Below are 17,516 nucleotides of genomic sequence, written 5' to 3'. Positions count from 1 at the left end.
TAATCAAACTTTATGGAACCAGGGGAAACTTGACCACACCCAGGACAAGTGGTCGTCCGGCTAACTAAAATCCTGCCAGACCACGGTGCTGCCGGACTAGGGAGGGTCGACCTGTACTTGGCTTTACATGACACTTCTCATGTTCTCGCAAAGGAACGTATCCGACGGGGTATCGAACCAAACTGGTCCATCTCGCGCCGCGTCCTGTCTTCTGACGGGGGCCCACGCCAGGTGCCCCACAGGGAACGAACAGAACAGAGAACCAGCAAGCGATCCATACCGCCCCCCACTTCCAGTGTCTAGCAAACAGAGGCCAGGGACCCCAGCCCTGCCCAGCCTGGCTAACAGCCACTCATGGACCTGTCCTCCGTGAACTTATCCAACTCTTCTTTGAGCCCTGTGACGGTCCTGTCCTTTGCAGCATCCCCTGCCAAGAGCTCCCAGGGTGACTGTGTGTTGTGTGAAGAAACACTTTAAACCTGCTGCTCCACACAGGACAGACCTCCACGCTGCCACACTCGGCCCGGTTTCCAAGCTGAACAGCCCCCGTCGGGTTTAATCTCGCCCCATGTGGAAGCTGTTCCGCCCCCACCCCCCACTCACGTTAGTCGCCCTTCTCACCCTGCACAAGGGAAGGGGGAGCTTGAACTGAAGAGTGGGGAGAGGAGCGGGGTCTTGTCATGAACACGTACAGCCTCAGCTTTGTGGCTTCACATCTCCCTCACCGACGCTCTACAGAAGGCTCTAAAACTGGGTCTCCAATTAAGGAATCCCTCTGTACAAGGTACAGATGAGGAACGCCGCGGCCACGGCGTCGTCGTTCTCGGGAGGATTGAAGCCACAGCAAGGGGGTCACTTTTTCACTTCTGGAGAACAGCCCAATTCTAAGCATCCACCTCGGGAGCAGGCCGGGTGACAAGCCACCATAACCCCCAGGGAAAGAACTGCAGGTGTAAGCCCAAGCACGTCGTTTCTCTTAACCAGAGCTGCCAGCAGGGCTGGAATGCCAGCTGCAGGCTGCAGGATAAGAAGAGGGATCTTTCCGTTCATGGAAAATGCTCATCTTGCCTCTCAAAGCACACAACCAGAAGTGGGAACGCTCACCTTGCACGCAACCAAGGACTGGAACGAGTGCCAGCCAAGCGGGTGCACTATCATCCGAACCATCAACCTTTGGAAATTATTGATTGTACAATCAAGATAAATATTTGCACCTCCTCCAGCGCGCCAAGGAGAGCGGGCGCACGTTGCTTTGTGGGGCAGTGTTTGAACCCACTTCAGATACACCTAAAACCGTTTCTAACTGCCCTCCAGAGAGCGGTGGTGCAAAGTGGCACAGCCCTCCTGGCCTTGCTCGGAGCCTTGGCCCATGGAATGGGAACAGCTGCTTTATGGATAAGGAAACGACACGAGATCCCAGACAACGCCACCCGCCCTTACCAGGAATCACAGCTCACTGCATCAGCGATGGCAAAGCAGCTCAGCAGTGCTGTAGGCAGGGCAGGGAATGCTGCAGGGCTCTCCATGCAGGCCCAGGTCCCACAGCAGTGAGTCTGTGCTAACGGAAAGAGGCGATGCCACAGCAGGGCACTGACATGGGATGTATGGAGGCAAAAACAGCACCGTGGGGAACCCCAGTCCTTCAAGCATCCCGAGTCAGGCCTCAGAACACAGGAGGCTGGCTTAAAAACCGCGAGAGTTATAAAATCAGCTCCACTGGCTTTTGCATCTCTCTCCTGGCTTCTGAGCCCCCAGGGCAGGCACCAGCTACCGTTACAACCTTCTCTGCCAGGGCTAGAAGCTTGTCTCTTAACGGGAGCACAGATCAGTTCCTCACCTACTCACACCACTCCCAGAGCTGAGGCTTTCAGGAAGAGATTCATCACCAAGAATTGGCACCACTCAAGTACACTCCTCAGGCTCTGAGCCCCTCGTCCCCACAGCACAAGCAGCTCCTGGGACCCAGCCGCTGGTAAGTCAGGCCCTGCAGGAACCCCACTGCGGTGCAAAGGCGCAGCCAGAGACTGCAGAGCACAGCACCTTTGTAGGTCTGCAATGGAGCCCCACTCATGCCTCCCACCCTGGGCGCCAGGCCACAGACCTTCTGAAAGGAAACAGCTGCCTGGGGACATTCTGCAGGCGATGTCTGTGCGCCCAGGTGGTCTCAGCTCAACAACGCTACGTGCGCGGGGTCAGGGACACAAATCAGCTCCGCCTGACTGGCTCCTGGTCCTGCCGCACATCCAGCCGCTGCCGACTAGAAGAGCTGTTCAGCCGTCTCCCTTGCTTAGCCCTGCCAACCTAAGGCCGGGATCCTGCTGCAGCACGAGCAGGAGAGTACAACCCCACAGCCCTCTGCGGAAGCACACCAACACCCGTACACCCACCTCCAGTGCCGAGGCTCACGAGAGTCACGTGGAGCATTTCGACCCCTCGCTACGGTCTGTCACTGACCCGCCCGCCGTGGACTTCTGTCGGCAGGGACGCCTCCGGGAGACCTGGCCAAACCCTCGCTGAATGGCAAACGAGCCATGCAGCTGCATCCGCAGGCGCGGACGATGAGCACGCTGTATTGGAGTGCCCCGAAGAACCTCAGTCAGCGCACGACTGCAGCAGCAAGATGTAAATGCAGGCGTGGCCCCTAACTCGATGCGCCGGCAGGAAGAAAACTGACTGCCCCAGGAGGGCTGCCCCACAGCCGCACCCATTTCCAGAGCCCAGCCCTGGGACGGGGCCAAAGCAAGGAAGCCGCGATCCCACCCAGAGAAAGGAACCACGACGAGGAGCGCAGCTCCTCAACTCGGCAGCAGCCTGCAGCCAGGAGCCCTCGCCCAGTCCTGTGCTGGGCCATGTCCTGGCTCAGCGGCACAACGGCATTACAGCGCTAGCCAGGCCCCGAGGACCTGCTCTGCAGACAGCGCCGGCCTGCCTGCCATTAGCGACAAGCGTGCAGCGAGCAGAGCACTGGGTTGCGTGAACATGGCGGCAGAGGATACCATTTGTGGCTTCCTGATGCAGGGCCTGCCAGGCTGTGGGCAACACTCCAGCCATGCACTGAGTCACCCCCGCCACTGGTCCGGCTGCCCTGCTGGGCTGACCGGGGGCCAGGCAGGCACCAGGGATGTGGGTCTGGGTGTGTAATGGCTGGCCTGCCTCTCACAGGAGGTTCCCTCCCGCCCAGAGGGCAGCCGTGCCCAAGCACGTGAGAGCACCGACTCCCCGGCAGGGCTGTCCTCAGACACATTCAGGGTGGAAAGGTCCACGCATGGCCCTGCCCAACCAGGCCTTATGGCCAACCCCGGTGGTGCCGCTTTCCACGACTCAGGCCTTGCACGGTGCCCCAGCGTCGCGCCTGGCAAACGAGAGACAGAAAACAAAGCAGTCTGGTCTCTGCACGAGACGCGAGCCCCTGCCAGTGCCCTGACAGCCAGGTTACAGGGGAGGCAGAACACACCGACGGGGGCAGACGTCCCGCAGCAGCCAGGAACGGCCAGAGACAGGGCACGCTGCATGCCAGGCGGGAGACAGACGCCCAGCCCAATCTCCTCCTGTGCTCTCCCCAGGTGGGAATTCCCCAGCCAGGTGGGAAGCCTGCAGCTGGGGCAGCTGAACGGTCACAAAGCAGCGACACCACTGCCCCGCTGCCCTACAAATCCCTGGGGAGACCCACAACCCAGAGTCCGCTCCCCAGGTAGCACTGCCGTAAACACAGGCCAGCAGCTCAGCTGCTTGGCTCACGGCCTCACATCCCCAAGCTCGCCAGCAGCAGCTGCTGCAGCCTGCTCGGCTGTCCTGGGACGCAGCCTGGGAACTTTCAGCTGTGCAGGCGCTGAACAGCCCAAAGCACCCCTGAGGACGCTGCATGTGTGCCCTGGAGGGACAGCCCGAAACAGGAACTCTTCGGTATCAGGGTAGTTAGTAACGAAAGGCCAAACCCTGCCGGGAACCTTCCTCGCACCCACGAGGGGTCCCGGCTCTCACTGTGCTCACCTCCTGCCCCTCGGCTGCCAGGCGCTCTGGCGCCCGATGCACTGGCTGATGGGTAGAGATAAAGAATGGCTGTTTAAAACGGGTCCTCGGAGTCCCTGCAACGGAGCTGTAATCCACGGACCCTAACGAGCACCACAGATATGACGAACACCAGAGGAACAAGGCACCTACAGAGGCCCTGCTATGTCAGGGTCCTGCAGACGCCTCCAAGACGGCTGGCCAGGCTGCCTGGCGCAGTTCGATGCTCTGTTCAAGTTACCAGGTGTTCTGGGGCAAACACCCAGTGCACACATCAGCAGCTCCATTCACAGAGGGAAGATGAGCCACGCTCCCGGCTCCGCTGCTCTAACCCAGCGCTGAGAGCAGCCGGGGCTAGAACACACGTCCGTTTCCAAACCCGGCGTGCAGCTCCTGCTCTCCGGGCAGGCACGTACTGTACAGGAGGGGAGCGTGTCTCCAGCCAGGCACCGCACACTCCTCTCAGGCGCGCCTTACGCTAGGAAGAGAACAGACACGTGCATCCCTAATGCCAGGAACCCAATGTTTGCGGAGGTGTAGCTAATGAACCACAACCAATGGAGCGCAGCCAGCTGTCCCCGGAACACCAGCGGGGGTCCAAGCGGAGGTGGAAGCAGAGCTCCGTGCAGACGGGGAAGGTCCTGGCCCCTGTGCTGCGGGTACACCATGGACATAGCAGAGCCTGGGCTACAGCTGCCAGTAATTCAGCGCCCTGGCCGGGGGGAGCTGAGCTGAGCTGAGCTGCACAGCACAGCGCTCTCCACCCTTCTCATCGGCGGGACAAGCCACCAATGGAGGCAGGTCAGCGCACGGCACCCTCTGCAGAGACCAGAGCTCTCTGACGCCAGCCGGCCTGTGCTAAGCAGGTCAGACCGGACAAGCGCGAGGGCTCCGTCTGAAGGCCGTGGGCACTCGCACTGCAGGTGAAGGCGGGAGGACTGGCTCCTTATGAATGCGAGATCATTAGGAAAAGAACTTGGCGGGCTCCAAGTGGCTGCTGAAGAGGCAGTCTGTCCGCGCCGCCCAGCACAGCTGCCCGGGCCACGTACACCCTGCGGGAGGCGCACACAGTGCCAGGCACGGCCCTGCTCAGCGGGGGGCACCTGCACCTCACAAGGATGCGGCAGCCCTTGGAGGAGCGTGGGCAGCCAGCAGCCAAGGACCGGTGGGTAGGCCCAGCCCCAGCAATTGTTAAGAGAGTGCAGAACAATGGCAGGCCCAGGGAGAGCTCAGCACATACCGCGGGTGGTGGCTGAACAGGACAGGGAAGGGACGTGCATGCCCATTAAAACTTCCATCTCTCGTGCAATTCCAGCGCGCCCAGGCTGTGGGAACGGCAGGCACGCTGGTGCAGTGTTCAACGCAGGTGCCAAGCAGACAAGGGGCTGAGCCCAGCAAGCCTCACGAGACTCATTCTCCCACCACAAGAATCCCCGCACGTCTGAACCCCTCGCAGCCCGAACAGCGGAAGCGCCTGGCACTGCCCAGAAAGCAAGGACGCCTTGCAGCAATACGTATGCGCGAGAGCAGAACTCAGACCAACTTCGACTAAGACTGCCCAAAGCCCGAGCCAGAAAGGGTGAGAACGGCCTCCTTTGTTGTAAGTGTCACTGCAGGCTTCCCCATCAGGCCGGCTGCGAGCCTGCCCCACCTCAGCCGCTCTTGCAAGGGCTGAATTCTAGACTCTGCCCAGGCCGTCCCCCTGCTGCGTGTGGGGCGGAGGGAAGGGCCCATGGACCCATAGGCAAATGCCCATCTCTAGACTTTACACACATTCAAAGCGTCCACATCCCACAGCAGATTGGTTCAGGGACCCTCCCTTGTGCCCAGCCCAGCAGACCAGCTCTAAGGACCTGCAGCTCCCCCAAGCAGTGAGTGCGGCAGGAGGGAGCCCAGCCCCAGAGCGGGGCCATTTTAAGGCAGTGGTTTGAAGAGCTGGCGGCAGGACAAAAACTCACGTTAGGGCTGGGAATCTGCCCCAGAACTCTCCCGCGAGCCACAGGCAGAGCAATGCTGGAGGGCTCTCTTGGCCAGGCCCATCAGAGTGTGACCCTGGGGGAGGGGAGGCAGGACGCGCTCAGCTCAGCAGCAGGACAGCGGCAGGGTGTCAGTCCTTGCACAGCCTAGGCAGCAGCAGCAGCGTCGGGTGGGGACTGCAGACAACGCATGGCTGCGGACATACAAAGGGCCAGACCAGGCCAGACCAACGGCCCACCTAACCCAGTACCTGTCGTCCGAGGGGACTCTGCTCCTCCCCACCCTGCGGCCCCAAGCGAGAGAAGATGTGGGCCAGGCAGAGGTGGCCCTTGCTCCCCAGTCCGTCCGCTGGTCACCTCCGTTGGCATCGGGCGCAGGGCACCGGTCTCGCCAGCGGTGCAGCCTGGGCACCAGGGCCAGTGGCCTGGCCACAAGGCAGAGCAGGCAGCAGCGCTCTCAAGAGCTTCCCTGGGCCTGGAGAGGAGCTGGGGCACCAGCTGCTGCCCCAGCCGCCCTGTTCCAGCCCCTGCGGAGACCAGGGAGGGAGAGGGCAGCGGGGCAGTTTGACAGCTTTCCCCGCTCACAGCCCCAGCACCTGCCAAGCATGCAGCTTCAGCCCCCGAGGGGGAGGCGTTACCCCGTAACCATTACCTGCGGACACATTAACAAGCACACAAGAATAGCCAGAATCCTCTGCGGGGAGAGAGTCGCACGCGACGGGGAGGCGCCCCTCTTTCAAACGGAGCCAGCACAGATCTCTCAGGGCCTCACAGAAGCCCCAGCACGGTGGGGGGGTGATGGGAACAGAGGCGCTGCACCCGGGGAGCAGCAGCAAGCAGAAAAACCACTCCAGGTAGCGGTGACACCGCGAGGTAAGCAGCCCCGCCCACTCATGCAAAGCGGCCCGAATCTCCCCCTCGCTGCCGTGACGGAGATAATTCGGTAAGCGGAAATGCTTTAGGCCCAGGCTGTTGCAAAACGGCAGGTCGGCCGGGAAGGGCAAGCAGCGACCCGCCGGAGGAGTCAATCCGGGGAAGAAGGAAGCGAGCCCCATGCTACCATGGCCATGAAGCTGCATACTGTAGGTTAGTAAATCAAAGTGGAGAGAGTCAGCATTATTGGCGGGAAGGAACTCCACCGAGTTAGTTGCATTCGGATTAGATGCACCAGCAGCGTGGTTCCAATCGACCTGAGCCACGGCTGGCCCCATGGGCACAGCGGGGGGGTCGGGGCTCTGCACTGATTGGCTGCTGTGGGGGGTACTTCCCCCGTAAGACCCCGACTGGTGGATGTGGGCAATAGCCTGGGAGAGACGGTTGCCTAAGGCGGCTGCCAGTGGGGCTGGAGTCCTGGCACGCACGCCGATATCGGTCTGCCGCTCCTGCCAGTCCAGAACGCTTGGTGCCGGCTGAGCACCTCCTCTCTTTTCCAAGGCCACGGCCCCGCCAGCCCTTGTCGGGGGGAGGGCAGCACCCTCCTGACCCTCTGCAGAGAGATATCCCCGGGAAGCCCCCAGCTCACCGCGGGCACCTCCACCCAGTTGCAGCGGGCAAGCAGCACTACCTGGAGGAGCCTCTGCAGGCTTCTGTGAAGGCGCCTGTGTCCTGTTCTGGGCAGGCGGAGGCCCTGCTGGCGTTGTAAGCGACACCTCTGGCTGCCCGGGGCCATCCCCCGTCGAATTGGCAGTGGTGTTCCCAGGGCCGGCCAGCCCCCCGGCAGAGCTAGGAGCAGCCAGGCTGGTGCGAGGGGTTGTCTGAGCAGCAGCAGCTGTGGGATCCCCTGTGCTCCCGGCCCCCCGAGTGGTCCTCTCATCCCACCGCTGGATCAGGCTCCTGACGCCCTTGGCAACGTCCAGGATCTCGGCCCCCACCCCCGCGATGTTCGCCTCCTGGCCCTGGCGCCCTGCCGGCGGGAGCAGAGCAGACCCCTGCGTCGCGCCGGGGGCTGTACTCCATCCGCGGTCCCTGGGCTGCGGGGTTGCCGGCACAGCCGCCTGTGCCACAGTGGCTGCAGGAGAGGCCAGTGGTTCCACCGTCTGTCCTTCCGTAGCAGGGCTCTCCATGGAGGGCAGGGGTGGCGCTATGGGGGCCTGGGGGCTTCCCCACAACCAGTCAAAGAAGCGTGCGTCCGCCAAGGAGCAGCAGCTGTAGGTGAGCAAGAGCAGGCAGCCCAGACACCGCTCCGCCGGAGCCATGGTGAGTACAAGCGGGGCGAGCAGCGCGCTGCAGCCGGCCAGCCTCCAGGAGCGCTCGCGTGGGTCTGTGCTCTCCAGCTCCCCAAGCCTGCACAAAATGCAGGGAGGTGTGGCCAGCCTGCTCCCAGCCAGCCAGCCTCTCCCTCCGGGGCAGCAGGCAGGCAGGCAGAGGGCCACCCCGGCTTCAGAGCACACCTGGATCTCTTCCGTCGCCCCAGCCCTCCCGCACCCACCCACTAGCCAGAGACCTTTAACTCCTCCTTGCCCACAGCTCAGCCTGTCGAGGCCTCTGCCCCTGCCCGGCTGCAGGCCTGCCCTTCAGCAGCTCCTCTCCGGTGCACGGACGGAGCACGCCGGCTGCTTGCTGGCCAGGAGCGGTGGCCGGCCTGCGGCAAGCACGGGCAGCTGTCAGAGAGCCAACAGGAAGGACCTGCAGTCGCTCACTTCAGCCTCCAGACTCCACCTCTCCTCACACAGCCTCCCACTCTCTCGCCCCCCCGAGCTCCACGCAGGGGTTTTGGTCCTGCACTGTGGGGCTGGGGGGCCGGGGGACAGGGGCATTTCCTGGCCTTCCTTCTCCCCTCAGCTCTGTGGCACCCGGCAGAGTCTGCTCCGGGTCCCCACGGTCCCTGCAGGCACAGGCTGCTCCGGCAACAAGGCACATTAGCACAGCCCAGGTGTCCTGGCCAGCCCCACTCTTCTGGGCTGCACTACTGGCCCTGGCCCTCCTAGAGCAAGAGTGGCTGCAGCAGCGTGTGCCCCTGCTGGGCCCCCACTCGCACCCCCCGGCCGACACTGCCCTCCAGGCCTCGCGGGGGCAGCAGATACATGATGGAGTCGAGAGGCTCCCCGGGGCTGCAGCAGGAGGGATTCTGGAGCGAGGGCTACAGAACTCCGCTGGCATCCACCTTCGCGCATCAGCTGCGAGGCCTTTCACCGCGGAACATGGCACAGGGGATTTCTCAATCCCAGGGCACAAGATGTCCCAGCATGGGGGCGCCAGCTGCTTTCTGGGCCCTTTAAGCCACAGTGCCACAGAGGAACACAGCTCAGCTCTGCTCACAGTGCAGACCACAAGGAAAAGTGGCATAACATGCTGTGGGCAGTGGCCATTTACTTGGGTCTAGTTACCGTGAAACCCAAAGGACTCGAGGGGTTGGTCTGTTCTCCAGCCCATAGCAGGCCAAAGAAAGAATCTGCACTTTTCTGACTTCGGACTCGTTCCTGTAAGTAGCCAGCCCGTGGGACCTGCGCCCTGACCGCCTGTAGTCACACAGTGAAACGTAGCAGCCACGCAAGTTGGTACGAGCCTGCAAGATGCTCTGCCCCATGGAGCCCTGGCAGGCTGCTCACTCCACACCCGCGACTGACAAGGTGTTCTGCCGCTACAGGCACCTCTGTGACCGGCTCCTTAATGCACTGAAACAAGACTCGGCTGGTCGCTCAGACAGCGCCTGTACAGCCGTGCGCGCAGGGGCACCCCTGTCTTTGTCACGTCCCCTGTCCACGTCACAATGAACCCGGCCTCCCAGAGACAGGGTGCACGGCGCTGCACATATTGCTTGCTCCACATGCTGCCTTTCAACAGGAGCATCACGCTGGGGACCCCCACGCTGGTGAGAAAGGGCCACTTGCCAGGCAAAGCACAGGAAGGCACTTGGTACAGCATCGCATGACCTCCTTACCGGTAAACTAGAGCAGTACAGCCTAGACTAGGGCTACCATCAGATGCATGTGTAACCGACTGGAGAACCATCCACAGAGTGCAGCTCTCAATGGTTCACACTCAGGCTGGAAGGGAACGACAAGTGGGGCTCCACAGGGGTCAGTTCTGTTCAATGCCTGCATCAGTGAGTCAGGTACTGGCAGAGAGTACACTTGGTAGGTCTGCAGAGGACACCAAGCTGGGAGGGGTGGCAAGTACTTTGGAGGATAGGGTCAGAATTCCAAAAGAGCGAGACAAACCGGGGGAATGGTCTGCAGCACATAGGATAAAGTTCAGTGAGGACAAATGCAAAGTGCTCCACTTAGGGAGGAACAATCAGTTTCACACACACAGAATGGGAGGGGAGTCCCTGGGAAGGAGCACTGGGAAGGGGGTCGAGGGCCACAGTGGATCACAAGCTGAGTGTGAGTGTGGCACAGTTGCAAAAACTCAAACGTGTTTGTAGTCTGTATTAACAGGTGTGCTGTGAGCAAGTGACGAGAAGTCATTCTTCTGCTCTGCTCTGCGCTGGTTCGGCCTCGGCTGGAGCACTGTGTCCAGTTCTGGGTGCCACGTTTTAGGAAGGATGTGGAGAAACTGAAGAGAACAGCACCAAAAATGATTAGAGATGTAGCAAATATGACCTGGGAGAGAAGGTTAAAAGAACCGGGTTTGTTTAGTTTGGAAAGGGGAAGGCTGAGAGAGGACATAAGAGCAACTTTCAAGTACCCAGAAGGACGTTACAAGGAGGAAGGAGAAAAGTTCTTTTCCATAGCGTCTGGAGGCAGGACAAGGAGCAATGGGCTTAAACTGCAGCCAGCGAGGTCTAGGTTGGTCCTGAGAGAAAACTTCCTGTCTGGGGGGTTGGACACTGGAATAAGTGGCTTAGGGATGCTGTGGGATCTCCAACACGGGAGATTTAAGAGGAGGCTGGGTAGGCCTCTGTTGAAGATGATCTGGCCAATGCTGGTGCTGCTGCGGGAGCAGTGACTGGACTTGATGACCTCAAGGTCCCTTCCAGTTCTGGGGTTCTAGGATTCTGTGCATTAAATACTCATCCCACGTCCCCTCGGAGAGTCCTTTTACAGGGCTGCAGCAGCCTAAGCCACCCGCCTCGCCCACTCAGTTCCCTGGCGAAGCACCGGCCAAAGCCCTGCTGCCCAGGACGGGGGCACGACTTACCCCACCTGGCCAGGGCTGACTGAGCAGCCCAGAAGGACCCTGCCCTGGTGCTCTGAGGACTCAAGACGGCTGGCAACACTGGTGTTGGGAAACGGGCGCACCCAGTCCCTTCACGGTGAGCTCCGCTCTCAGGTGTGATGGGCTCCAGGCACAGCTCAGCATGGCAGATGCTTGCGCACGTCCCACGTATCCAGTTTCAGCTTCTACAGGGGCGAGTGCCAGCCAGAGCCGCAGCAAGAGGCTGAAGGTGCACGTGGCACGCAAATGAGGGGAAACCACAGGCCCCTTGAGGGGCGCTGCTGACACCCACCAACCCAAGGCCAGCACCTTTCCCCCGACGCGTGCCAGGAAGAGCCCTGCGTGCAGCCCTGGTTACCACCAAGCACAGCAGGCCTGCCCGGACTCCTCCCTGAGCGGTGCAAGAGCACCACCAGCCTGCAGGCCCTCGAGCCGGCAGGCACAGCAAGCCGGAGGCGAAGAGCAGCCCTGCAGACACAGCCATGCCAGCTCTGACCCAGCAGACTCACTAAGCCTAGCAGTGTCGCCGGCACAGCGGCTGCAGAGACCCACCGCAGGACACAGCCCCACCCAGCATCCAGGTCTACACACGGGCGACGAGCCCTGGCTGCCGTGATGTGCCGCTCTTCTCAGTGAGTCAGGGCAAAGAAACCCAGCACCACGACGCCTCTCCCAGCTGCAGTGCACCTATACCCTGTGCTGGCCAGTTACACCAGCTACTCGCCGCTCGGGGACGGCTGGCAGGGCACGAGATGGCCCTCTGCCTGTTTCCTTCCAGGCTATTTTCACCATGTCTAAAATTAGCTGCTTTACACTCATACTTTTAAAAAAGTAAACAAGCCAAAGAAGGATGCAAGCCTCAAACCGAACCACGCTGTGCCACACCGGTGTCCTCTACGGTCAGCCACGCCTTATCCCCTCCTCCTCGCCACAGCTACGCCTGCAAAAGATTTACCCACGTGCTTTCTTCAGGCACCCTGAGCAGCCCCTTTGCCCTGGCTGCAGCCTGCTGTTTCTAGAGTATCACTTGTCCTTCACTCAGCTTCGAAAAGGCACCAGAGATCAATTTAAACATTAAATTTACAACTTGCTAGAGCTTAATGTACGCCTTGGGCAACACTCCAAAACCGCTCCCATGGCACAGTCAGACAGAACACGAAATCCTAGTTTACATGAAGACATTTTCCACTGCATTTTTCATGTACAGTTTGAATGGGCTTGCTGATTAAAATACTAGCTGGCATAGTAACAATGCTGCATTTCTGCTTTGTTTGAAGAGGGATTGAAAATGATGTCACATCTAGAGTATTTTTTGTCACAAATACATCAAACCATGAAATAGGGTACAATTAATGGAATACCGAACATGGTTTTCTTTATAGAAATCCCATCAACATTTATGCTGCTCAGACCACTTAACAGAGGGTGGGAAAACAGCATGTGTTTGAGATCCTGGCAAATCACTATAAAGGTCATGGAAACGAATTCTTCAAACTTTTAAAACACCTTGAGAAGTAATCTGACAGATGTTTCAACCCACAGGTTTCTTCCATCAGATGACAAGAGAATTGTGTTACAATCACCTTCTGACAGGGTGTCTGCGTTCCTTCCCCGTCACAGCCGTGCACTGGGTTATCTGAAAGTGCAGCCGAGCTAGCACGTTCCTACACACAAAGCCAGATGGGCACAAAGGCTTGTTGCGATCACACAGCTATTTGGTACTGGTAGTTACATGGGGCTCGGCTGCCAGAGGGATGCCAGTACCATCTCTCTATGCGTTTTGGCCACCTCGCCGCTTTCTTTTAGGAGTCTCTCCCTCTGGTTAAAACTGGCAGCCTGTTTCTGCCCTCGATGAGCCCAGTGCTGCCATCCTCCCCCATTCTGGGACTCCCCCAAGGCTCCGGCTGCACTACGAAATAACGCTGCACGTACTGAAGTTGACTTTTACCACTGGATTTTATAAAATGGACAGCGGGGTGGAAAAAAAATCGACCTTATAGAGCTCCCCGGTTGTCTTAATCTCTCCTCTCATGGAAGTTGTTCTATACCCTTAATCTCTTTTGCTGGCCTTCCCTGCTCCTTTTCCAATTCCATGGTATCTTGTTTGGAGACTGGGAGGCCAGACCAGCATGCAGCATTCAAGGAGCGGGTGTACCACAGATTTCTGTGATGGCATTAGGAGATTTATTGCCATATTCTCTCTCTTTCCTAGCAGTTCCTAACATTGTTGGCTCTTTTGTCTGCTGGCATGCAGGAAATGGATGTTTTCACAAAACTATGCACAATGCCTCCGAGAGCACGTTCTGCAGTGGTTACAGATAATTTAGATCCCATTATTTTATAGATCAAGTTGCCAGGGTGTTTTCCAATGTGCGTGATTTTGCATTTATCAACACTGAAGTTCATCTCCCACTCTGTTGCCCCATCACCCAGTTTTGCAAGATGCTTCTGTAACTCTTTGCCATCTGTTTCAGCCTTAACTATCTTGAGTAATTTGGTATCGTTTGCCAGTATTTGCCACATTGCTCCTTACCCCTTTCCAAGATCATTTGTGAATATGTTGAACAGCACTGGTCCCAGTCCACACCCGAGGGACACCACAGCTACCCCTCTCCACTGTGAGCACTGGCCATTTATTCCTATCTGTTAACCAGTTATTGGTCCCTCTTACCCCATGACTGCTTACTTTGCTTAAAGAGCCTTTGGTAAGGTACCTTGCCAAAAGCTTTCCAAAAGTCCAAGTACACTATATGCAGAGGATCACCCTTGTCCCACTCTTGCAAACTTCCTCAGTAAGTAGGTCAGCCACAATTTCCCTTGACAAAAGCCATATTTACTCTCCCCCAACGTTCATGTTCATCTAGAAGTCTGATAAGTCAGTTCTTTATTATAGTTTCAGCCACTTTACCTGATACTGAAGTTAGACCCATTAGCCTGTAATCACCAGGATCACCTTTGGAGCTTTTTTTAAAAATTGGCATCAGGTTAGCTCTCTCTCTAGTGATCTGGTGCAGAAGTTGATGGAAGAGAGTACACAACTAATAACTGTTAGGTGACCTGTTTCCTACCTGAGTTCTTCTCAAAGCTTAAGTGAATCCCATCTGTCTGGTGATTTATTACCGTTTAATGTTCCTAAACCATCCCTATTGATACCTCAATGTCGGACAGCTCCTAATAAGAGCACAATCGCCTGGTACTCGGACAATCCAACGTGAAATGGTTGTAAACAACAATCCTCTCTAAGGGTAGTAAACCCAGAAAGGCAATTGTCACATGTCGGCTTTCAGCACTCCTGTTCTGACACTAGTGGGGCCCCTTGTCACTGAGCTCCAGGAAGACTTCCCCAGTTGGAAGCTCTGCCTCCAGGTCCTTGCACTCTCCCTCACTCAGTGTTGGTTCTCTGTTCTCTCCTGTAGAGTGACAGCCTTCTTCCCAAATCCCCCGACACCCCCACTCCTGCCTCCTCCCACTACACAGTACCACCAGTTCAGCCTTCTGGGGCTTCTACCACTCTGCTTCTCCCCCGCCTGGCCGCTCGCCTGAATTCCTGGCTCGGCTCAGCCCATCCCCAAGTGATACAGAAGGGGAGAGTCCATCACCTGAAGCAGCCGGTCTCCAAATCGACCACATACTTCTTCAATTCAGGTCAACACATTGCCTGCCTTTGAAGCACGTAGCTGCAAGTGCATTAGTAGCCCCTGTAGAAGATCTCAGTGGAGGCTTGAAGGCTTCTCTCTTGCACCCAGAGAGTTGGGCGAGTAAGAAATATTATCTCCCTGGCCTGAGCTTCCTAAGGAAATCTCTCCTCTCCCTTGGAGCTAAGCAATGGAGCTCATTGTCTCTAACACTGGGCCACATACCAGAAGTAACATCTGGTTTTCAGTGGAACTTGGGTCTCCAACATAAAAACGTCCAGCATTAACTTAAAGTTAAGATCCATGGTAATTGTGTGCACAGTTTGAAATCACCTGCCACAGTTTCACACCACAACACACACACAAAGAGCACGAGGAAGGGAGACACAGCCAGAAGACCTAACACGACCCTGAGAATGCAAAAACACAGGAACCTTGATTGGGAGCAGAGAGGCAATTCTTCCCTCTATATTTGGCACTGGTGCGACCGCGGCTCCTGTACTGTGTCTGGGTCTTGGACCCACAATTCAACGAGGACTTTGATAAGCTGGAGAGGTTCAGAGACGTGCCACGCGAAGGGTTAAAGGATTGGAAACCCTGCCTTATTGTGCTCGGCTCTAAGAGCTCCATCTGTTCAGCTGAACAAAGAGAAGGTTAAGGGGTGACTTGGTCCCAGTCTATAAGTACCAGTATGTGGAGCAAGTACGTAACAGTGGGCTTTGCAACACAGTCCGACAGCTGGAAGCAGGAAGTACACAAACTCAGACGGGAAAAGAGGTGTCATTTTTAGCACTGACTGTAAGTCGCCGTTCATACAATTCGGCAAGGGGTGTGGGGGAGTTTCCAGCCCTGCCAATTCCCAGCTCGGGACTGGGTGTGTGTCTATCATGTCTGCTCTGGGAATTATTCTGGGGGAGGGCTCTGGCCGGCGTCACACAGGTCAGACAATGACAATGATCCCTTCCTTCTAGGTCAGGTGCACAGTTTTCAGCGTAGCTCAGAGAGGCTGAGCCATAAACTCTCTCAGAGGAGTCAAAATAGTTTAATACGCAAAAGGGGGAATTTCAAACTTCCAGTCTTGGCAGCTCTAATTAACGAGGCTGACGACAAAATCAGCCTTCCCAGAGACGGGAAGCCGTGTAACAGCAAGGGACAAAGTCATTGTTTCCTTTTAAAGCCACCGCCCCTGCAAGTGAGTCGATTCTGCTCCGTGAAGTGGGTTTCCATCCGTCTGGCTCCAGCACTAGCAGTGCAGCACTTGGGGGAAGGGAGAGGGGCTGGCACTGCTGGGGGTCCCACTGCCGCTTGAGAAACGGTGTCTGGTGGGTGGCAGGGGAGGACAAGGGAAAAGAGCAGAAAACAGGGAACGCAGGGGGCAAAGGAAACAAAACTCGTCCCACCAGACAGGGCCTCTCGTCCGCCAGCCACAGAAGGGAAGCGCTGCCTTCCGCCCCAGATGCTGGAACACCTCAAGAGTCAGCCCTTTGCAAAGCAAACCTCCGGGCCGACGACCCTCAGGGTCGTTTCCGAGGCTGTGGATGGCAGTGCGTTCCGCACGAACGTTCTACCTACCTACTACCCAAGATCCACAAACCTGGAAATCCTGGACGCCCCATCATCCCGGGCATTGGCACTCTCACTGAAGGACTGTCTGGTTACGTGGACTCTCTCCTCAGACCCTATGCCACCAGCACTCCCAGCTATCTCCGAGACACCACCGACTTCCTGAGAATACTGCAATACATTGATGACCTACCAGAAAACACTATCCTCGCCATCATGGATGTAGAGGCTCTTTATACCAACATCCCACATGAAGATGGAATAAATGCTGTCTGGAACAGTATCCCTGATGATGCTACAGCACATCTGATGGCTAAGCCTGTAACTTTATCCTCACACACAACTATTTCAGATTTGGCGACGATATATACCTTCAAATCAGCGGCACAGATATGAGTACCCGCACGGCCCCTCAATATGCCAATATTTTCATGGCTGACCTGGAACAGCGCTTCCTTAGCTCTCGTCCACTAACACCCCGTCTCTACTTACGCTACATTGATGACATCTTCATCATCTGGACCCATGGGAAGGAGACTCTGAGGAATTCCACCGGGACTTCAACAACTTTCACCCCAACATCAACCTCAGTCTGGAACAGTCCACACAGGAGATCCACTTCCTGGACACCACGGTGCTAACACACGATGGCCACATCAATACCACCCTGTACCGTAAACCAACTGACCGCTGCGCCTACCTTCACGCCTCCAGCTTCCATCCCAGACACACCACACAATCCATTGTCTACAGCCAAGCACTTAGATATAACCGCATTTGCTCCAACCCCTCCGACAGAGACAAACACCTACAGGATCTCTACCAAGCATTCTTGAAACTGCAATACCCACCTGAGGAAGTGAAAAAACAGATCAACAGAGCCAGACGTGTGCCATGAAGCCTCTTACGACAGGACAAGCCCAGGAGAGAAACCAACAGAACACCACTAGCCATCACCTACAGTCCTCAGCTAAAACCTCTACAGCGCATCATCAGGGATTTACAACCCATCCTGGACAATGATCCCCCACTTTCACAGGCCTTGGGAGGCAGACCAGTCCTTGCCCACAACCTGCCAACCTGAAGCAAATCGTAACCAGCAACTATACACCGCACCACAGTCACTCTAACTCAGGGACCCATCCATGCAACAAACCTCGTTGCCAGCTCTGCCCACATATCTACACCAGCAACACCATTACAGGACCTAACCAGATCAGCCACACCACCGTGG

General features: G+C 57.4%; 1 protein-coding gene and 1 long non-coding RNA gene across 4 annotated transcripts in view; one reads left to right on the top strand and one right to left on the bottom strand.

Moving 5' to 3' along the window:
* The window catches only part of COL18A1 (collagen type XVIII alpha 1 chain), a 136,842-nt gene that overhangs the window by 56,377 nt on the left and 62,949 nt on the right, over positions 1 to 17,516 (bottom strand). Inside the window, exon 1 of one of the 3 annotated variants that reach the window (XM_075001981.1) lies at positions 6,637 to 8,373. The exons of 1 other annotated variant lie outside the window; for it this stretch is intronic. In XM_075001981.1, the coding sequence (XP_074858082.1) occupies positions 6,637 to 8,179 (1,543 nt within the window). In that variant the 5' untranslated portion in view covers positions 8,180 to 8,373. Of the gene's footprint in view, positions 1 to 6,636; positions 8,374 to 17,516 lie in introns of those variants that run through there. One more of the 3 variants, XM_075001982.1, reaches the window with a different exon arrangement.
* On the top strand, positions 6,956 to 13,039 carry LOC142017219 (uncharacterized). Its single transcript, XR_012646486.1, has 3 exons — positions 6,956 to 7,070; positions 8,035 to 8,180; positions 10,351 to 13,039. It is a non-coding gene; the product is annotated as an uncharacterized LOC142017219 (long non-coding RNA).

This window comes from Carettochelys insculpta, chromosome 8, assembly GCF_033958435.1.
Source record: "Carettochelys insculpta isolate YL-2023 chromosome 8, ASM3395843v1, whole genome shotgun sequence".
NCBI lineage: Eukaryota > Metazoa > Chordata > Testudines > Carettochelyidae > Carettochelys > Carettochelys insculpta.
Note: the sequence above shows the minus strand (reverse complement) of the source record. Positions and strands in the feature narration are given on the sequence as shown.